The sequence below is a fragment of the Trachurus japonicus genome, chromosome 19 (assembly GCF_045865225.1).
Source record: "Trachurus japonicus isolate A0001 chromosome 19, Traja_1.0".
NCBI classification, from domain to species: domain Eukaryota; kingdom Metazoa; phylum Chordata; class Actinopteri; order Carangiformes; family Carangidae; genus Trachurus; species Trachurus japonicus.
The window spans coordinates 9,422,252-9,445,465 of record NC_140925.1 but is presented as its reverse complement, the minus strand read 5'-3'; the positions used below and the strand labels follow the sequence as shown (position 1 = coordinate 9,445,465).

The following is a 23,214-nucleotide window of genomic DNA, read 5'->3' as shown; positions in this document are numbered from 1 at the left end:
ATCTAAAACTGTGCTATTATGTTTCATTCGCGAGCAAACTCTGTGATGAAGACATAGCTGTGAAATTGTCCTTTGTGAATTAGCATCTTTAGCAGGTTGGTTTTTGTCAGTTTTCAAGAACAAATGACTTATCAGAAAAAAATAAACATATAAAATGGATGTTCCAAGGTGTCAAAGGTTTAATGTACATTTCCATGCTTTGAGGCCATTCTCAAAACAGCTTCACTTCCTCATGGGGCTCCACAAGATGTTGGAAAGATTTATTTGAGCTCATCATTGACACTATTGCATCCACATCAATTTGTCAGCTGCACATTAATTTCCTATTGCATCACATGTGGTGACTGTGGAGACCTCTGATGTTCACTGAAGTCCATTTGGGATGGCTTTTGCTTTGTGCGGTTAGCAGCAATACTCAGTCTGTTGCAATCAGACCAGGATTGATCGTTTTTAGGGGACCAAAGTGTGCCAAGAAAACATTTTTCACGCCATTACACTGCCACCATTAGCCTGGAGTGTTGATAAAAAGGAGGACTGGGTCTGCATGTCTCAGCAGAAACCCAGATTCATCAGACACAGGCTGCATTTTTCTGTCTGTCCTGTCTTGGATGCCAGTTGTAAAGAGTGGTTTGACGTATCTGTAGCATTTCTCACAGTGCCAGAGTGAAATAAATCAAAATTACAGCATCATTTTTTGTTTAGGTTAATGCAACATGTGAAAAGTGAAGCACAAAAAATATACTCGTGTCAGTGGTGTATGTTAATCCAGAGACGTTCTGGTTAATCACAGATGAGACACAAATAGTCAAGTTAATCCATCAAATTAATGTTTACAAAAATGATTTGTCCATGCATTTAGCAATAATATTATCAGATATCCAAGAATCAGAGTTACATGTGTTTATTTCAATAACAGTGATAACATTATTATTATTATTGATTATTCCTGAGGGTTTGTGCTAAGGTGGTATCTGCAGCCGGAAGATTTTTATAGAAGCTGTTACTAAATGGCTGGCTTCTGAGAAACCCACCCACTGGGCACCTTTTTATAGGCACTACTATCTATGTTCCATGGAAAAGACGACTTACACCCTCTGTCCACAGAAAGACAAGTAGGCTATGAAAAATACTGGATGAATTACATTCATCTTGAGGCAGTATTGCTCAAACCCCTGCAAGCCTGCATGTAGCCTATATGTTGACCATATTTCAGCCCTTAGTTTTTTTTTTCTACACTCTAAATCACACTTTGTGCACTTAGAGAGCTTTGCCCTTTGCTAAAATGTTTTAATTTTAACCAAAATCATGATCTTCTCCTAGGCTAGTACGTTTATTGCCAAAACTGAACCCAACTGCAGCTGAAAAGTGGAGCCAGAAAGTTTTTGTGCCAATGAGGCATTCTGTCATAAAAACATGAGGATTAACTTCCCCTAACAGCCAGAAGCACCATATGCTGTTTGTTTGTAAGCCGATGGCAAAGTGTGATTTGTGATGTTGTAATATTTTTGCCTTAATTGCCTCTTTAGAAGAGACCAGTGCTTTGACAACATGGGACCCACTGGGTTTATAAACCGTTGAGATCTTACCTGGTACATTTAGGCTAACTGTACTTTTACTAAGGTGAAATAAAGGGCACAGGTTTGTTTTTAACATTGGTAAGGACACAACTTCCCTGCAATCCTTCCAATTAGGCCTATTACCAATCTGAGAGACTTAAACATTTATATATTCAATAGGTCTACCAAAGCTGCATTTCCCCATTCAGTAATAATTTATTTCTTAGCAATTATTCTAGAAAAAGATATATCGCTTTCCATCAGGCAGTGCCTTTTATTGGTGAGCAGACTGAGCACCCATGGCCACCATATAGCTAGTCTATGCATTAGGTATGAATTGTTATCATAGCCCTACCTAAATTAATGATCTTTAAGGCTTTGGCTGAACTGAATTTAATACAACTTCACTCCAAACATTGTGCGAACAAGTTCAGTCAAATATTTGCAGGGACAATTCGGTCCTCCCAAAATATTGGTAGAACCATGCTGTCCTTGGGTAAAACTAAACATGAGTAGCCTAAGCGTAATAGTTTGTTTCAATTGGCCCAGCATTCAGGAACAATTGGTTACCAAAAATAGTGGTGTACACGGTAAGTAGGCTACGAACAAAAGCAAGCAGTTGAATATTACCTATATCCATGGACAATTTACAAACCCAATTTGTAGCCAGTGGTCCAGGTGGACAATATCCCATCGATGACCTTTGCTCTGCTGCCACTTCCTGAAAGTCGGTGCAAAACAACCAGCTAGGACAGGTAGTAAGAACATTAAAGTTGCTGGTTTTTTTGTTTCTGCTCTTGTAAATACATTTTTGAGGGTCATAGCGAGGTCTTTTATTTTTTTAGTATAGCCTAACGTCAGCCCAGCCGTAATCCACAATGCTTGTAGCTGCAGCTCAGTGGCAACTGTCTGGCATTAACCTGGATGCCCAAATGGTTCATGATTGGGAAATAACAGCCGTGGTCGGGTGTCGCAACCGACCAAAACACAAAATCAAAACGTGCTGCAAATAAAAATTTTGAAAGTGAATATTCGGGCTGTAGCCTAATATTGCTGTCAGTCATTTCAAATTAACATAATTCCTTATTCTCTAGTGATAATATTATTGGGTGATTTTATGATTTTACTTGCCATACATTTCTTACATATTGCACCTTTAAGGCACTGCGATATTGAAATGAAACAATTTTATCATTAGTAGGCATCATTTTTAGTGCTTTTTTTTCCTTTTTCTTTCTTTTTCCCTAGCCCGCCCAAAGATATTCAATAAATGGAAAGATACTCCATGAGCGGCTGCTCCAATGATATGAAATGGTATACACTTCCTGTCTCTCTAAGTGGGCGTGGCCAACCGTCACCCCACCTCGTCTGTGAACGTGTGTGTGGATTTATACAATTTTTAGGTAGATGAAAGTGAGATATTTATATTTTCTTATGATAACATTAAATATTTACACTACTAACAGTAATATTTAGCATGCCAAAAATAATTTAAATCATTTTCACGGGAGTTCGCGGCCGTTTGTTTGACGTTGCCTAGGAGATCTGTGCCAAATCTCGCGAGAGTGTGTCGTAGAGACAGAGACAGGTCTTGAACAAAGTGGATTTTCTCCGGATCTCTCCGTCTGAAAATTACCATTTTGGTGTCAAACTGTTCAGAAGAGATGTGGCTTGTGAAAAATGAGTCCAAAATTTGCTTCAGTGACCGTGGGGAGAAAGGCCCGATCATAATCGGTGTTCACATTAAATTGTCCCATAGGAATCAATACACTCCAAACTGCCTCTGGTCTCTCTAAAGGGGCGTGGCCGTGCAGAAGCCTAGTGACATGCATACAGGAAGCTGACTCGTCATGAAAGGTCTTGGTTTATAAACCGTCTTTGGCCCGCCACTTTAATTTTCAACAGGCAGCGGAAGTGGGCAGCTTGCTGTGACGCCACTTTCCGTCGACGGTCGCAGCAGGAAGACCCTTCACCGGGTGGGATTTGTTGTGAACGACACCTCTCGTCGTCCTTCAGCTGTAAAATGTACTACAAATTCAGCGGTTTTACCCAAAAGCTGACGGGAACTGCTCCTGCGGCCGCCTACAGCCCCCAGGTGAGTCCGGGCAGCCGAGAGAAACCGAGCCGGTAACCGGAAAGAGGTGACCTTCACGTCACCGCGTTGGATAAGCGACCACCGCGATTAGGTTTCGTGTTTCTACTGTGGCTTCAAATTCAATATTCAGTTTAAAAACGTTAAATATCTTCTAATATCTATCAAAAAACAATCAGATGTATTATTAATGTTGTGAGTTTTAAGATTTGTTCGAAAATAACCGGAAATTTTCGGTATCTTTTGTGAAATTAGGCTATTACAGGATCCCTCGAGCTGGTATCATCTCATCTTCATTTTGACTAATTAGGTCATTTCATTATCCAGCAATATAAGTTGTATTTAATTTATTTATGTAAAACTTTAAGTCAAATTATATAGAGAGAGATAGTGACCTTTCTTTCTATTTTCTTTTTTTCCCCCTGTTTCTTGTTATTTCTTTCTTTTTTTCTACATAAACATGAATTGTTTCTCCTCTGCTGTCTTATCACACAGCCTCTATTTAACCTTTACCCAGAAAGGTTATTTCCAATCTGTTGATCTGGCCTTCATGAGAATTTACAGCCAATTTCTAAATCCAGTGGCCTCTCTGCAGCTTCTGCCAGATGTGACCTTTATTATTGCTCCTCTGTCCTTTATGCTGCTGCTTCTTTTGTTATTCTGTGATAGAGAGTCAGACTGTTGTCCAGCTTCCCCACGTGTCTGTTTAAAAGTCACATATTCAACTTTTAAATTACTTTTTGTTCGAAGAAAATAGAGCCTGATACATTTTTGGAGTGCAGTTAACCCAACCTTTCTTGTATTATGTCCTTCAACTGCATTCTCACCTAATCAGTCAATTGTTTAGTGGATAAACTGGCAGAAAATATGGAAAAGTATCAATTCAATTCACTTTGAGTCCAAGTAAACAGCTTGAAATATCTTGTTTCATACTTCAAGTGCAAAGACAGAAAATCTTAATATATATAATAGAGTCAGATGATGCATGACTGAAATATTTGTTGATTGTTATTAACGATTAATCAACCAGTAATTCCAGTGTTTCTCTTTTCATCCTCTGTAGTATGGCGCAAAGGGGAAGAAGTTTTTCAGCCTCTAAATCATACCCACAGCTATAAGCTATTCTTTAGATTGAAATTTCACAAACAAACAAGATAAATAGAGTTTATAAACAGCTGAGATTAAAAAAACCTGAAGTAAATGAATAAATAAGTTAGTTAAAAGGCCATGAGAACAAATTCCATAATTACAATAATACATAAAAGTCCCACAAATCAGCGGTTGCCCTGCGTTCGCCTGCTGCCTATTACTGATACAAGTGGGGAAACCTTTAATCGATTGCATTGCTCTAAAATGAAAACACAGGTGGGCTGATGCCTCCTCGATGTCAGCGATGACAATCAGAGATTCAAACGACTCACAGTGGTGAGTGCAATGAGACCGTCATGAGTAATGAAGTAAATAGCACTGTGGTGGTTACCTCCCCCTCAAAGACACATGCAAAATTTAAATGGTGCTAACACAATCAGGCAGCAGCCATAATAAACCAATAACATTACTTATCATAATAAAACAATAACAGTGGCCGTTCTGCGTAATGAGTGCATTAGCTTCCCATGCTTTCACATGTGTTGTGTTGATAATGCTTCCATATTTCATCTTTGATTGCAGTAAATACAGTGAATATAAAAATCCCTCATATCGTGAATGGAGGCAGATGGCATGGTGCTGAGATGAAGTCTATAATTTAGCAGCAATTTTGTATTCTAATTAAGCCCATGTGAGTACAGCAGACGTGTTAAAACAGCAGCACTTTCACTCAGACGTAAATGGAGCAGGCCACAATAAAGCAGGTTATAGTGTGTGGATAATTTGTCAACTCCATTTCCAGTCTCATATGAGTAATTTTGTTGCCAGAGGAGGTATTAACCATAGTGGGAAGTAGCATTTGATCAAATCTGAAATCTGTCAAATATTTTTTTTACCACATATTTAGTCATTTTTTAACTCTGTGCAGACTATTTTTTCCTTCTGTGCCTTTGCCTCTGAGTGCAGGTGTCTGTGGTGCAGCTACTTAGGCAACAAAAATAACATGAATTTTATTTTATCATTTAAAAAATACCTGGTTTTCTTATTCTTTGCCATTCTTCTCAGTATTCCTCAGCATCTTGCACATCTTGCACACCATCTCTGGGATAACAAGTCATGCAGGGGGGAAATACAGGAAGCAATCTCCTGCCGAGATGAGTTCCTGCTGCAAACACTTTTAGTTAAGCCTCGCGTGGCAAGTAAAAAAAATGATCTGCTTTCAGTGCCTCTGCGTTTTCATATGTCAGATTTAATTTCCCCGCTCCCACACTGTCTGCCTCCACACATGCTTAACTAGGTAATGGGTCTGCCAGTGATTTCTTTTTCAAAATGAAGGTGGGTGAGCGAGGAGCTTCCTCCAAGTGTGGGGTTTGTTAAAGAGGCACACGTGTACTCCATTAACACCACAACGAACGTACCCCTGGTTTATTCACTTAAAGTATTTATCGGAAAGCTTTGCAAAATGAATGGAGCTGAAGAGATCACAACAATCACAAAGCTTGACGCTTGAAGTGTCTACAATAGTCTACAAAATGTGTGTCTGGCAGCAGTAGATAAGCAGCGCGTCAAAATCCTCTGTCAACGCTTCCAGATTTATCGTCGAACACCTTGAGACAAATATAATCCTACGTGTTAATACTCTGTAGTTTGCAGTGTTTAACTAACCACTCGAGATGCTCTTTAATAATCTAAACAGGCACTCGAGCAGTTGAACAAGTGGAGCCATAATGTGCACGACGAGATGAACCGAGTTCTCATGCAATCACTTATTAATGCAGCAAAGCCGAGGTGAGCAGCTCATGCAAAGAGTATAGGAGCTTTTGTTGCGTTTCATGTAAAAAGAAACTTGTCGATATTTAAAGGGATAGTAGCATGTTTTTAAAGTGTGGTTATATGATCTACAAATAGCCCCTAAGTACTTTAATTGCAGTAGAAGACTCTCTGCACTCCTCCCGTTAGCAACGCCAGCCCATAATAGCCCTGCCCAGAGATTGACAACATACAGTGTTGTGAACAGACCCAAAGAAACGGCCTATTTTCGCGGCCTAAAAGAGGTTTTATGTGGGAAAAAAAATACACAGTTCCATTGTTCGCTATAATATAATTTTTTCCAGCCCTTCAAAGTGCAGGAAAAACGCAGTTTTTATTTGGACCTAACCAACTTACGTATCCCTCCGCCCAGGGTTAGCGCCCGCCGATCAGCAGTTGGTTAAGTCCAAATAAAAACTGTGTTTTTCCTGGACTTTGAGGGGCTGGAAACAAATATATTATAGCGAACAATGGAACTGTGTATTTTTTTTCCAGGTAAAACCTCTTTTAGGCCGTGAAAATAGGCCGTTTCTTTGGGTCCATTCACAACAATGCATGTTGTAAATCTCTGGGCAGGGCTATTATGGGCTGGCGTTGCTAACAGGAGGAGTGTAGAGAGTCTTCTACTGCAATTAAAGTACTTAGGGGCAATTTGTAGATCATACAACCCCACTTTAAAAAAAAAGCTACTATCCCTTTAAGGAGAAGAGTGAGGGCTGCATCAGCTCTACCTGCGTCACATTTATTCCTAGGTTAAACTCTTTTATCCACTGTATCGAGCGCCAAATTAACAAAAATGGTTCCCAATGCTTAAATAGGATGTAAGGCTATACTTGCCAATTTTCTTTTGTGGGCTCTTGACTTGACTCCACCTGTCTAGATATCGGACAGAAATATTTTCGCTTGGCATTCCCAGATGACAGTCATGTCTCTGAGAAATAATAAAAAGGTCTTGGCTTTCACTGCTTTGCTGGCGAAGCACCAGGACTGTATCAAACTAGAGAAAATACGACTAAATAAAAACGTTTTAGAACTGAGACGGAGGTTTAATCGTCGGCTATTTTGGCGAGTCCTAAAATAATTTCTTTCCAGAAATGGCGGCAAACATGTTCGCTGCTTTTGCATATTTTAGTTCATAATGAATTGAACAACAGTATCTGCTTAATCAAAAGAAGACATTTGAAGACCTCATCTTGGGAGCTGTAATGAGCATCTCTATTGTTTTTATAAACCGAATGACTAATTACATTAATTGTAGAAAATGGGAGTAAATGGTTATTAAAGAAATTCATACTGCAGTGCAGTCCTATTTGATAGCTCACATTAAATCTTTTATTCCATTGCCTGATGCTGAGGGTCGCACTTTGTCCTTCAATTTTGTTTTATTCATTTAATTAAATACTTTTTCTGTCTGGCTTTTTCTTCTTTCCATCATTTTGTTTCTGTCGTTGTCAAGTTCTTTTACTGACGGAGACACGCTGGGTTGGCAAGGACGAGTTGTGTGTTTGCATTTTAAATGAGTATTAAATGTTTTCAATTATTTAATAGAGTTTGTGAAATGTTTTTGTAATGTTGGGTTTTCTTTTTCCCCCATGCAGGGGCTGAGGCCAAGTGTGCCAGCAGAGTCCCCCGCCATGATCTTTGCCTCACCCACTAAGGTGGTGTCAGAGGCCGGGTCCACAGTGGAGTACATGGGAGCAAACAAGGTTCAGGAGTTCCAGAGGATATTCCAGGTAGGGAAGGAAACAGATTGAAAAATGTGTCTTTTTTTATTATTATTATTATTATTATTATTATTTCGTCTGAGACCTCGACAGTCGGCACAGTGAGTCAGCTTTTAATTCAGAGGAAGTCTTCAGAGAGAGGTTTAAGGGTTCAACTTTATCAGTCGCTGCAGTGGAGATTCATAAGTGTTAGGCAGTGACTGGTGTTCATTTCACTCTCTGTCCTTAATGGCCTTCTGCTTCTCCTCTCAGTATTCATCACACGAGAGGCAGCGAGGGAAATAATGAAAGAGACTCAGAAGTTTAGCGGAGCAATCACTCAGACGAATGGAAATCATCTCGATTGACTGCTGCGCTTTTGTAAATTCAAGAATATTTTTGATTAAAGTGTAGAAATTTTGACCTTTCAAATTCCATATAAGAGAAAAGATGTTCTTACTTTTTTTTATTACCAAATTACCAGGTCCTCTCCATTCTTCAAATGTTAATATTAGGACTGTCAGAGTTAATGCGATGGTCACGCGTCAATGCAAATTCATATTAACACTACGATCTTTTTTTTTTGGATACATGATTAACAATGTTTTGTGTTTTTTTTTTTTTCTTCTTCATTTAGCCTGACCCGTATCTAATCGTCTCTGCTAACAGTTCCCATCCAGATTGTGCTGTCATGTTTTTATTTGAGTATATTTTTTATGCTACAAGTAGTCGAGGGAATCTGGATAGTAGTACTTGAAGTTATATTTCCAAAACACTGCTTTAACATTTTAACAAACAAAAAACATGGAATTAAAATGAGATTAATTTAGATTAAATATTTGAATTGATTGACAGCCCTAATATGATGAAAAAACATATTTTTGCAGTGTTCATTCTCATCAGAAAGTGGATAGGACGAATCACCTTGTTGTTTACAACTACTTCCGGGTAGAAAACCAGCATTCGAACAATAGTGACGGACGAGAGTTTCGCTATATAGATCTACTTTTTCATGTCACTATATCGCCGTTTAGACTAATCTGATGTTTGTAAAGTTTATAAAACCAATGATTGGACAAACATTACTATTTACGTGTGCACATTTTTGTAATTAGTCATAGTTATCAGAGATTAGCCGGGCTAACGGTTAGCTACCTGTTTAACTTTATTAACTCAGTGACTCAATAAACGCTCCATAAAAAAATATTTTTTCCAGCGGATATCTGAGTAACAACACGATTGAGCTAAATGGAGTAGTTTCATGTCGTGTCTGACAACGGGAGGGTTTTAACAGCTGACGTCCTGGTGTTAGCTTAGCTACCGCCGTTAGCTTAGCTACCGCCGTCAGCTGCAGCCACTGATGCTTTCCAGACACCGTGATTCCCCCAAACTGAATAAATACAACACTTAGCAACACAAAACACACACACAGAAATAGTAATGTTTCTTCAATCATTTCAGATTTGTCTAAACGGTGATAGGGCTTGAAAAATATGATATATATATATATATATATATATATATATATATATATATATATATAGCTAAACTCTCGTTCGTTACTATTGATCTCATTCAAATTACGTGTTGGTTTTCTACCCGGTAGTAACAACAAAGCCATTCGGTCTATTATAAAGAGTGAGAGTAATTAAAGAAAAACCCATTTAATTCAAGTTCAATCTAAAAAAAGACTCTGTACTACCTGTTCTGTTCAAAAACAACATCATTTTATTTCTTTTTCTTCACCCGATCCCCTACTTTTTTTCCCCCCCAGGCGCCCGACGGTGTCCCGATTCACTTGAAGGGCGGCGTCCCCGACAGGCTACTGTACCGCACCACCATGGCTCTGACTATAGGAGGCGCTCTCTACTGCCTGGTCGCTCTTTACATGGCAGCACAGCCCAACAACAATAAGTGACCAACCAACACAAACCCAGAATCTCTTGTCTGTAAACACGTCTCTGCCGTAACCATGATGACCACGCCCGACCTTCACCGCCTCCGTCTGCCATCGCCACGCCGCCATAGCCATCGCCGCCGCTGCTGCTGCCGCCTCTTGGGACTTTTAGACCATCATCATCACACACACACACACACGACGATTACGATCAAAATGTCTGTCTTCTTTGTAAAAAGTCTAAATTAATAAATTTTAAGGGGAAACAAATGTAAAAGATGCCGTGGATGTGTCGTTATTACCAGTCAACTACAGACGTGGACAAAATCGTTAGTACCCCTCTGTTAAAGGAGAATTCCGATCATCACAAAAACGCGAGGAAAACATGGATTTAGGAGGAAAAAAATGATTTTGGATGCGGGAAAAAGCATCAATATGAATATAACTGCTTTTTTTCCCCTATCCAAAATCGTTTTTTTTACCCCTAAATCCATGTTTTCCTCGCATTTTTGTCTTTGCTGATATGGAAACGGTCCTGAGCTCGACAGTCGACTAGTAAGGTCTACCCTGGAAGCTAACGAGTAAACAGAAGTACGTAATAAAAAACACACGTTACCACTGCTCTCTCATATTAAAGCAGAAGTAAGCGATATATTTGTGTTAATATAAGTCTTAAATAGTTATATCTTCCGACAGCAATCACTTCTATAGAGTGTTTGGACCGAAACACGGGTCTGTCAGTCACTCTGCTCTGCTCTGAGCCGAGAGAAAACTTTTCTCGTATCCTACAATTTTTATCCAATGAGGAGAGAGAACGGCATGAAGGGCTGTGTGTGCAGCCAAGGGACGCCGTGAATGTGGTGACGTAGGGACGAGGACTGTTATGGTGTGTTCAAGGCAACCCGTAACTCGTGTTTTTCAAACCTGTGAAGTCGTACCAGTTCGATCTGGTACGAGTTCACAGGTCGGAAGTTACGAGTGGCCGTTATAGTGACTTTCACCGGTAAAACAGGTCGGAAAAACACGAGTGGGTTGCCTGGAACGCTACAAAGTCGTAAGTTGTGACTTGAAGCTGTAATTTACGATTTCAAAAGCCTGCCTGGAACGCAGCATTAGCCAAAACAACCGGATCGCTTACTTCTGCTTTAACAGAGTTATGCACAGTCAGTGTTGTGTGGAGAGGAACTGGTGGATGTTGCAAAGCATTTGTAGTGATATTTTGAGCATTATATAGAGGCCAAAGTCGCGGTTAGAAGAACTGCCCCCATTACTTTGCTGTTTAACTGCAGTGTAGCGCAGCTAGCAGGAGGAGAGCTAGGTCCGGGCTGCACATATTTTTCTCAGATTCTTTCCTATGGTCGCACTCGGGGACCTAGAGCTGTAGAGCCTTACTTAGAAAATGACAGGAATTCTCCTTTAATGAAAGACAAACCCACAATTGTGACTGAAACAACTTGAAATTGACAGAAGTTATAATAAATAAACATTTAGTGACCCACAATTCAAAAGCAATGTCTGATTTTCATTTGGTAACTTCACAGAATTGTTTATTTATTATTACTTTTGTCAGTATCAAGTTATTTCAGTGACAATTGCAGGTTTTTCTTTCTTCAACAGAACGGTATACCAACAATTTTGTCCATGTCTGTAACGGATGCATGGACATGATGTATGAAGCTTTATTTTTAATAGCATTTGGCTCTATACCATCTCCCTCCGCTCTTACATATGCCAAAATAGAAGCGGACATGTGAACATGGTGGTTGTTTTTTTTACAGTAGTGCTGACACAAGCATGATGGAGACACCCAGACTCAGTGGGGAACATAGCTGCTGCTCACTTGGCTTTAAGTACCGGCTCATTCAGTATTTATATGTGTGGGCCCTGGTGTGATTTCAGATGCTCCTCACCGAGTTCGGAGGGTGGGAGGTTGATTCAGACGGACACGTTGGCCGTTCCGCATCAAGCTGCTCTGAAACACAGATGATCATCTCAGAGTGGGTTGAGATGGGCAACATACGATACGTCTTCTCATCTTATAGACACTTATATACCCATATCTTCAACTCAAGAGATGTCTGGCCTTCGGTGTAGCACCACAGGAAGTGAGCTTTATACAACCGTGACAAATATACGTCGTTTTAAAGCTCTAAAGTCTCCTGATTCTTTGGGAGCAGAGCGGTTTATCATCCCCATATCGCTGCAACAGCTGCGGAAATAGACCTGGTTCAGATTTATGGCTACGACTCCAGAGTTTTCAGCACAAAGGGTCTTATGTTCTCCCCCCTCCCTTTTTTTTTATGACAAAAACAAATAGTCAAAGTAAAGTGAAAAATGTACCGTATTTCTCTTTAACTTCTTCCGCGACTCTGACTTTCTGGTTGTAAATTTTTTTTTAAAAAGCTCCTTTCAAAGGGGATAAAGGTCATGACTGGAGTTCTTTATTTTTGAACAGAAACAAGTGAAGCCGCAACACCACACTGTTAAAACACTCTTACAAATAAAAGTCATATTGCATCAGCATCAAAATATACCTAAAGCACCGAACGCAAACATACCCATTATCCAGAATTATGGTTATTATTATATATTATTCATGTAAATGGCCTTTGAGGCAGAGGCCGGTAACTAGTGAATGTTCCTCCTGGGATCAATAAACTCTGAGCTTGACCTATAATAATACATCATACACACAGCATCATGTTTAATACATTCATCCAGCATTTCACACAGGTATGAGAGGATTTAAATATATCTATTTAAAGGGATAGTTCACCCAAAATTCAAATTTCACTACTACTACTACTACTACCTACTATCTACTCACCCTCATGTCGACTAAGGGCTGGGAGAAGTTTCAGAGTCCTCCGTGCCTTCTCTGAGTTAGCTTCCGCTCCAAACAAGCTTAAAATATATACTTATTACATTTTTTTCGGAACAATTTCTCATTTTGGGGCTTCAATACAAGAGGGACATTACAGACGAGCACTATGGAGGTATTTGTATCTGTTTTTTGGTGTGTCTTTTTGGACGAAGAAAAGTGAGCTCCGTACGCAACCGTCATATGGACATGCAGTGCTGCCCCGAGCCCCGCTGTAACTCAGAGAAGTCACGGAGGACTCTGAAACTTCTCCCAGCCCTTAGTCGACATGAGGGTGAGTAGATAATGAGTGAAATTTGAATTTTGGGTTAACTATCCCTTTAAATAAATGTTTCATTATTTATTTCACAATATCTTCATTGAAATTTACAATGGCAGTAGATGATCTGAGCTTTCCCATGTGTCAGTCTTCGTCATCAGATATTGTCTCATTGTCTCATTTTCCATTATATCTCCTGATATTATTATTTTTTTCCCAACATTATCTTTATTGAGTTTTCACAATATTTCCAAAATACATAAATATACAGAAATAAGAGTGCTCTCACATCAAGGAAGACGTCAGAGATAACGAAATTATTGTCCAGCATTCAAATTGTCCTTCCTCGCAAGTCAGGTATTTATGAGATAACATAGAGCAACACTTAAAGTATAAGTATATAAAAACAACAACAACAACAACAACAACAACAACCCGAACAATAAAGGTTTCTCTGCCTTATCAAGAGTTAGCCCAGGTTATTTCACTATTGTGCTTAGATCCAAAATACAAATTTAGATGTACAGTTCACACAGAATTAAGTAATCAAATATCAAAAGAAAAGAAATTATTTTGGATCACTGCAAAGGACTACCGACAACTACGCCTCGTCAGCTTCATTCCTCACATTACTTAAATCCACACTCTCCATATATTCCATAAAATGACCCCAAATGTTTTGAAATAGTGGTAGTTTTCCTTTTATAATGTAAGTTATCTTCTCCATAGGTAGATTTGTGGATATTTCCTTAACCCAGGTGATGAGTTTTGGTTTACTGGTACTCCTCCATGACAGTGCTATGACTCTTTTTGCAAGAAGTAAACATAAATCCAGGGCAGTGATTATTTTTCTAGACATGTGATGTCTATCAGGATATAACCCTAGAATAAATAGTTTAGGGTCAAGAACTAATTTTATACCTAGAATAGTCTCTAAAGTTTGTTTAATCTCCCGCCAAAACTGTTGGACTTTACTGCATTCCCAAACACAGTGAAAGAACGTTCCCTTCTCCTCTCCACACCTGATACACAGGTCTGGGATGGTATCGTTATACTTACTAAGTTTTTCTGGTGTCACATATGTCCTTTCTCCTGATATTATTAGCTGTTTGACGACTTTAATCTATAATTTATTCTCTATAGGTTTACTGCTGTCCATTTCTTTACTGAAGTCGTCTCTGTCTAATACCCACCACCTTAACTCTCAACAAGAGGTGGCCTTCACTGATGTGACTGATTGGCACAGTCCTCACACAGCTCCACTTGTAATCAGTAGCATACACTCACATAACCCGATGTGTTGAGTACAGTCATCAGGACAAGGGAGTGTGTGTTTTTCATCATTTCATCAGATTCACGCAACAACGATCTATACACCTTCAATTTACAGCGGACAGGAAGCACTTTAAAGTTACACTGAAAAGGCATCATGATGGACTCTGTGGTGCTTTTAGTGCTTTTTTTCCCCCATTTATAGGAGGTTCTGCAGCAGAGCAATGATCCTACACACAGACATGGAAATCAATGAGTTTTTGTGGAGAGACAGTATAAAGTGGCCTTGACCTGAATCCAACCAGTCACAAACCATTTTTTTATTTATTAAACCTTTATTTAACCAGGTAAAGCTTATTGAGATGTAGGCCAAGAGGTGGACTACACAAAAAAATAAGTTTAAAGCAAATTAAAATCATTTCATTATATGATAAGCTGTCTAATAACATTTTGACCCCTGAAATCAAAGGAATATGGATAAACATGTGTTTCTTACAACCAAATATCCACCTCATATACTCAATGTTTCATTCAGTCATCAATAAAAACATGTCTCTCTTGTACAATAAGGCTTACATTTGGATATTCTTTCTTTCTAAAGTCCTCTCAGGTCCTCAAAAACCCTTGAAAATAAAACAGCCAGAGTTTTTCTTTTTAATTAATGGATAGCAGTGAAAGAGTTTTATTTATTAAAACATGGCGCCTTAATTTGTCAGGCTGGCTCAGCTCTGGACCTCCCTTTGTCACGGCATCAATACTTCGCACCCTGAGGAAAAACCTTATGATGGATAATTGATGATAGCGCTGATTTAAAAATGAATTTGACTTGGATAATGAGCACTGTTAATAAATAAAGACACACAGGGCATAATTTGAAAAGCGTCTCAGGCCAAAACAGCCCACTCTATACAGATAACAGTGTTTCCATGCAGATGAGTTCCAGCTGTGGGTTGGTGGTGATGGTTACTGCACACCTACAGTGGTTTATTTCTGCTGTAAAGTGCTGGTTTCACAAAATTCAATAAGTGATCATGACTAATAGGTGACTGATGACTGTGGAGGCAACAACATATAATTCACTTCATTTTCATACTGGATATTATTATGGACTCAAACCATAGCAGGACAAGCTTTTTTAGTCTGTGTTGTAACCCAGTATGAGTCCAGTCCCTTGTATTCGGAGAGTCTGAGAGTCCGAGAGTCGAGTCTCCAACCTCTACATCAAACACACACACAACAAAGCTGTAAACAATCTGAAATGAGTTAATTTATGATCTGATTGAAATCAAACGGTAACCCTTTCATTCACAGGAAGCTAATTACATGGTAATTATGTGATAATGTCAATAAATAGCCAAGAAATAACAAGTAATTGCGCAATGTCACATCCATAACGTGGTAAAGTTACAGGGAATAAAAACAAGTTCTACACAACAGTAGCTTTAAACATGATGAGGACTGTCTGAAATGCTAAACTCACATTGGGTGTAATGTTATTGTTGGGTGTATTTAGAAGAAAATCCAACACTTTTGGATAAAGATCCAGAGGGAAATCGTCAGCTCTACTTATCATGTAGTTTATATTCAGTCCACATCTTTATATTTCAAAATAAAAGTCTGTTTATCTCAGTGAGTAGAAATACTGGACCCAAACTGCAATAATACAGGTTTATGATCTGATTGAAATCAAACGGTAACCCTTTCATTCACAGGAAGCTGATTACATGGTCATTATGTGATAATGTCAAGAAATAGCCAAGAAATAACAAGTAATTGCGCAGTAATGTCAAGAAAGAGCCTATAAATAACAGTCAATTTCATAGTAATATCATGTTTTTCATAAAGGCAAAAGATTACACATGCTTTTCTACGCAATCAATCGTCATTTCTTATATTTCTCAACATAAACTGACCGTTATTTCTAGGCTATTTCGATGTCACGACGAAATTACTTGTTATTTCCTGGCTATTTCTTGACATTAACATTTAATTAGCGGCCTGTAAATTAAAGGGTTGTTGTGTATATTTGTACCTGTGGGAATTTCAACTGTTCTTTCTGTTGTTTTTCTCTGCTTTTTACAATTGGCTGTTTTGACAGAAGTAGCTATAAACTCTAGGGGGTGCATGACATAAGTTACATTCCCACTGTGAAACACTGTTAAATTACATATTCTTATCAAACTGATTTAAAAAAAACACAAACAAGAGTGGAATAAGTCTTGATTTCCGTGTCCTCGAGTACAATAACACTGCTCTTAGTGTCGGCCCTATACACACCCCTCCCCCGTTTGTGGAGAACATGCTGAGAGATGACTCATCTGACCATATCACTTGTATCCACATCCCTGTAGATTAGCGCCTGTGGTTTTCATCTTCATAATGGGAGGGGGGAGGTTTATGCACTATATGGGCCCTCCATAACTCCCCCCCTCCCTGTGTGATGGTTGACGCAGTCTGATCACATCCTGCCTCTTCTCCTGAGGAAGAAGAAGCTGCTCTGCTGACAAATGCACTGGCATCATGATCATCAAAATGTGAGTTGCCACCCGCAGTCTCAGACCCTCGGTGCTCACGTCTTTCCCAAATGCAGATGCCACTTTATCCCCTTTACTATTTAAACAGCAGCCAGCTGAACATCTTTGCAACATCTGTGCTCCGGAGATGAAGTTACAGCTTCTCCTTCAGGATGAACTGGGCCTGTTCAGCATCTTTATAACTGTTGGATGTTAATTGCTTAGTTGCACCCAGAGCCGGCCCAAGGCATAAGCGAACTAAGCACCTGCTTGGGGCCCCGTGACTATTGGGGGGGCCCCCAAAAGGCAAGTAACTTTTTAAAATTGTAGTGCCTAACTTTTGTCGATCCTTAGAGAAACACTGTGTAATTACAAAAAACTTTAATTATTGTTGCATTTCAAATTGTTGTTGCACTTTTCTGTTGCTTGCAGTATATTTAAAAACAAAAAATTTTAAAAAGCAGATGATGTGTTTACAGTAAATGCATTGTCTGTTGGTTTATTTTGTTACTTTTAGTCGACCTAGCTGACATTCAGTATCCCAGTATTATATCAATTTGAAGATTAAATGTAAATCAACCCCAGGCTGCACTTTTAGCTGAATTTGGTGCCATTTCAGAATAAAAATCTTAGATGGGTAAAAACCTGCCAGGATATGATGATTCATAATGACAGAGTAAAAAATGAAATAGATAATAATAATAATCGGCAATAATAGAGTGCACCAACATAAAGACTTTGCTTAGGGCCCCATGGAGGCTTGGGCCGGCCCTGGTTGCACCATTGCGCCCACGTTTCATCTGCATTCATTCAGGTTTTTCCTGTAATTTGTCACCGGCCTGCATCTGAGAAACCACTTGAAGGTGCAAAACGGGGAAAATAAAACTATCTTTTCACAGTTTTTCAGTCATTGTCCTCTCACTGAAGCTCAGAAAAACATAATCGCCACCTCGACGCCTCATACCTGGTTGTGATAATAAACCCTGTACCTGCTTTTCATCGAGGAATCCTTCAGCATCCCCCTAATTCCTCCTCCCCTCCGTCTCCCCCTGTCTCCCACCGTCACGACAGCCCCACTTGAGCATCTCTCAGTGACAATAGATCCTTTTGTTGTTGCTCCTCTGCCCGACAGGAGAGACACGACGACTCAATAACATGTTTACCACGCGGTAACACAGCAACTCCAACTGTTAATCAAGCGCACACCTGGGGGGAGTGTGAACACAGGAAACTGGGGCAAAGGCAGAGACAAAACACACAGGAAGAGAGTGGTGTGTGAAGAGGGATAGAGGGGTGGAGGGGAAGGTGAGAAATAATAGTTGGTTGTTACAAATGGAGGATGGGTGTGACTTATCGCAAGAAAATTGAAAATGTAATCCCCTTTTTACGGGATGAGTCCCCTCTCATGATGAAGCTGCTTCCATCTTGTCTCATGAGCCGCTTGTCTCTCCTGTCAGCGGCCGCCCCGCTGTGAGATAAATCATTGTAAAAATGAATTCTCTGTGGTTGTTATGGCAGATTTCAGATCGTTCTCATTGTGAATGTGTTATAAAATGACACAATCCTGGAGCACACTGGTGAAGCTCATCTGCTGCTTCATTGTCAGACCATTTTTTATTCTAGTTATAGACATACATTAAACATTTTCTGACATTATAAAGAAGCATTATAGAAGATGGTAAATCCCTTTTTTTCCACCAACTAGTTGTACACAAAGATGCAAATATTAACTGTCTCTATGTTTGATTTTAAAGGGATAGTAGCATTTTTTTAAAGTGGGGTTGTATGATCTACAAATAGCCCCTAAGTACTTTAATTGCAGTAGAAGACTCTCTACACTCCTTCCGTTAGCAACGCCAGCCCGTAGCCCTGCCCAGAGATTTACAACATACATTGTTGTGAATGGACCCAAAGAAACGGCCTATTTTCGTGGCCTAAAAGAGGTTTTACCTGGAAAAAAAATACACAGTTCCATTGTTCACTATAATATACTTTTTTCCAGCCCTTCAAAGTCCAGGAAAAACGCAGTTTTTATTTGGAGCTAACCAACTGCTGATCGGCGGGCGCTAACCCTGGGCGGAGGGATACGTGAGTTGGTTAGCTCCAAATAAAAACTGTGTTTTTCCTGCACTTTGAAGGGCTGGAAAAAAATATATTATAGCGAACAATGGAACTGTGTATTTTTTTTTCACGTAAAACCTCTTTTAGGCCACGAAAATAGGCCGTTTCTTTGGGTCCATTCACAACAATGTATGTTGTAAATCTCTGGGCAGGGCTATTATGGGCTAGCGTTGCTAACAGGAGGAGTGCAGAGAGTCTTCTACTGCAATTAAAGTACTTAGGGGCTATTTGTAGATCATACAACCCCACTTTAAAAAAAATGCTACTATCCCTTTAAAGCTGCATTAACTGATCTGTACCCTGTTATGTCCTCAATGTGGCATCCATAACGTGGTAAAGTTACAGGGAATAATAACAAGTTCTACACTGTAGCTTTAAACATGGTGAGGACTGTCTGGATGGTAAACTCACATTGGGTGTATTGTTATTGTTGGAAGAAAATCCAACAGTTTTGGATAAAGATCCAGAGGGAAGTCGTCAGCTCTACTTATCATGTAGTTTGTATTCAGTCCACATCTTTATATTTCAAAATAAAAGTCTGTTTATCGCAGTGAGTAGAAATACTGGACCCAAACTGCAATAATAACTGGACAGAAAACGATTCAAAGAATGTCATAAAGGTGTGTAATAAGACAGAAAAAAGATCCCAGAACTGAGACATTTAATATGGGTAAGAAATAGTTGAGAGTGATTTTCACGTGGGAGTTTTCTTTATTTTTCATTTTGTTTGTTTTTTGGCTTGTTTCTTTTCCATTTTATTTCTAATAAATCCATTCTAGTTTTCTCCTCCTCTGTGTTTTGAATGAGGTGTTTTTGTGCCCCTCAGTTACTGTGCTGAGTAATCTATCATGACGGTGCTGGAAGGAGAGTCAAAGGAACATAAATATCTGAAAACTTTTTCTTTTTTTTTTACTATGCAGTAAATAGTTGAGACGTTTCACTGGATAAGTGAAAACTTTTACCTGCAAGTGGTTTTAGATGAGAAGTCCAGGGGATCCACTCAGACAGGGCCGGCCCTAGGATTTTGGTGGCCCTAAACAAGATTTTTGTTTGTGGCCCCACTCTAAGCGCAAACACCAAATCACTGGTTAAAACTGAATACAGACATGTTACTGCCCTATTTTACTGTTAATCTATGTTTGATGATTTTGTTGTTTTATGCTAGCACTTGTATGTTGTGCAGCACTTTGGGCAACTAAGGTTGTTTTTAAATGTGCTATAGAAATAAACTTTGAGTTGAGTTGAGTTGAGTTGAGTTGAGGTTTGAGGCCATTTTCTCGACTTTTACATATTTTCTTAAATTTATCTTTTTAAGATACTTGCAGATGTAACAATAGGCCTACTCAAGTGTTTTATGTCTAAATATTAGAACCTCCGCTGTAAACACACTGAGGCCAATTTCAATTTGTCCTAGAACACTGTATAAAGAAATAATTTAGGCCAAATGCTGGAAATTTGAGGTCTGCTTTTTGAAAAATGTCAAATCCCTTGTGAAAACACTCCTTCAGTCATGAGAATGAACTGTTTTGGTGCTTGAAATAGGATATGAATACAGTAATTATAGATAAGTGTAGAAAACAAGTCTAAAATGAAATTTTGTAAGATTGTTTTTTGAGCACAAATGTTGTCATTCTGCCGTTCTATTTTCACCAAATGTCTCAAATGTGAGATAAAAGAAGCTGAATATTGACTTCACATTACATATAAAGCTCATAGCTGCACGTGCAGACCTCAGGATGTTTAAATGACTTGATGAACCCCGGTACCTTTCTGATCATGTGGCCCCCCACCTAACGGCTGTGGCCCTAAACAACCGCATAGAGTGTTTATCCCAGGGGCCGTTTTTTTTTTACTATGCAGTAAATAGTTGAGACGTTTCACTGGATAAGTGAAAACTTTTACCTGCAAGTGGTTTTAGATGAGAAGTCCAGGGGATCCACTCAGACACCACCACGTTGTGAAAACTCCCCGGACAAACTGCATTTACATCAAGCAGACGCAGAGCAACATTAATATTCATCCAGCGTTGCTTTCTGGATTGGAGACAAATCGAAAATCCAATATTCACAACTTTTTTTCATCAACCCCCCGGGACAAATCCTGTTCTTCTGTTCAGCTAGTTAACTTCGATCTTCTGGAAGTTTGTGTTTACAGGATACCCATCCATCTATTTGCTGTACCTTAAGTTTGGGCATTAATTCTGTATTCTCCACTGCAGGAACAATGTTTTCACGTTGCAGAGACAATAGATGACATTACAGCACAGAGAGCAGAGGGCACTTAATTCAGAGGGTAGTGTACTACTCTCTTTCTGTTTGTCTCTGCTCACAGGGACATTGCAGACACATAATAGCTCTGCAAACAGCAAATGCATGGCAGGAACAACTGCTTAGCAGGAGTGGGGAGTGACAAATTACCTCTGCTCACTGTGCCTGCCACAATAGCACCAAAACAAACAGTGAATAAATAAAGTTCTCTGAGAGGGTTTTGTGAAACAGCATCAGCAGCAGCTTGTCTCTCTGTGTTGTGTTGTGTTGTGTTGTGGTGTGTGTGTGTGTGTGCATGAAACAACAACAAGTGGGAATGAATGAGCTCATGGTTTTCTCAAGAGACAAAGAGAGACGAGTTTAGACAATCTCAGCAATCCCCTAGAAATACAACACTTGCATTTCATGGAGGCTGAAGGTGAAATCGGGGTGAGGTTCAGCTCCGATAGGGTCGAAACCAGCCTTTGTCTCGGTGGCACCCTCTGTTCTCCAAGGGGCTCTCTACATTTAATTACGTATCAGAGCCAAGGTGCAAAATAGAAAAAGAAAGAAGGAAAAAAAAAAAAACGCCAGAGCGAGCAAAGGTAAGGACGGTAAATGGAGGTAACAGCATGCGGTCGGAGTGGATTTCACCAGGGAGAAAGGGAGGGAGAGAGTGAGGCGTGAAAAAAGGTGCATTGATTGGCGTTGTAAGTGAATGTAGGCTACTTAAATGGCTTTGAGATTCTCTCTTGCTCCCTGTATGGCTTTTGAAAATGTGTTATTCCCTCTTTTTTTCTTTTTCCCTCCAGGCTATTTTTCTCCGTTCTTCCCTGGCAACAACCGTTATGTAAGAGATCAAACCCAGGGCAGAAGGACAGCAATGCCCCTGGCTGCCAGACTGACACTATCCACCAATCAGCAATTATATTAGACAGAAAATTCCACATTGCAAAAATGCTATTTCTTTTTTTTTTTCACCCCCTCTGGACATAATTACAGTATTCAGTTGTATTGTCTTGTAAGTATCTGCAAACAACATCCCTCATTTACTTTGCCAATTTGACACTGCGGTGCAGAAAATGCAAGTTTCATCTGGTTATTGAGCTGCGAGGGAGAAACTGGAGAGGTGGGCGGCATGAAAGGAGTAAAATTAATGTTCCTAAAATGAAAGTGAATCAATATTGTTGCCCCGAGGAAGTGAAAAGGTGGAATGAGAATGAGAACGGGAGAGGGAGGAGGGTGTTGAAATAGTGTTGGAGCAAGATTAATGGTTGTTTAAAAAGGAACTGTATTCATCAGCAGAGAGCTTCAGGTGCAGAAGCGTGTGTGTGTGTGTGTGTGTGTGTGTGTGTGTGTACAATTTGTACTAAGTATTTAACTCTCTAACATCCTCCACATAACTACTTCAGTAAATAACCACCCAACCATGATACTGATTACTTTGTATTACTTTGAAAATGAGCGAGTCTCCATCTCGTCTTCTCTTCATTCAAACGCCGATGATGCCTTCAATAACACACACACACACAAAGTGATGATCCAACAGCCCCATCTAGAGGTTTCAAACATTTTTTTTTAGATCCAGTCACAAAACCTTTAAAGGGTTAGGTCAGCATTTTGGCAAATTGGCCCATTGCCATAATCCCTATAGTTTTAGGAGTAGGTTTGTTACCTTTAATTGTCGGTGCAAGCTGTTTTTAGAACGGTGGAGCAGAGTTGTGAGCTGCTCAGAGCTACGCTACGGAGGCTCATGGGATTTCTTGGTTTCCCTCA

At 39.5% G+C, this 23,214-nt stretch overlaps 1 protein-coding gene across 1 annotated transcript; it reads left to right on the top strand.

Moving 5' to 3' along the window:
* Positions 1–3,470: 3,470 nt before the first annotated feature.
* cox7a2l (cytochrome c oxidase subunit 7A2 like) lies at positions 3,471–10,172 on the top strand. Its single transcript, XM_085761542.1, has 3 exons — positions 3,471–3,651; positions 8,145–8,279; positions 10,024–10,172. Exons 1-3 carry the CDS (start codon positions 3,580–3,582, stop codon positions 10,165–10,167), a joined length of 351 nt encoding a protein of 116 aa, XP_085617668.1. The 5' UTR covers positions 3,471–3,579; the 3' UTR covers positions 10,168–10,172.
* The last annotated feature ends 13,042 nt before the right edge of the window (positions 10,173–23,214 follow it).

Excerpts from the sequence above, each read along its gene's own strand:
- cox7a2l (XM_085761542.1), top strand. The coding sequence starts at position 3,580 with ATGTACTACAAATTCAGCGGTTTTACCCAAAAGCTGACGGGAACTGCT. Across the intron at positions 3,652-8,144 it reads CGGCCGCCTACAGCCCCCAG|GGGCTGAGGCCAAGTGTGCC; the intron begins GTGAGTCCGGGC and ends TCCCCCATGCAG. Across the intron at positions 8,280-10,023 it reads AGTTCCAGAGGATATTCCAG|GCGCCCGACGGTGTCCCGAT; the intron begins GTAGGGAAGGAA and ends TTTCCCCCCCAG.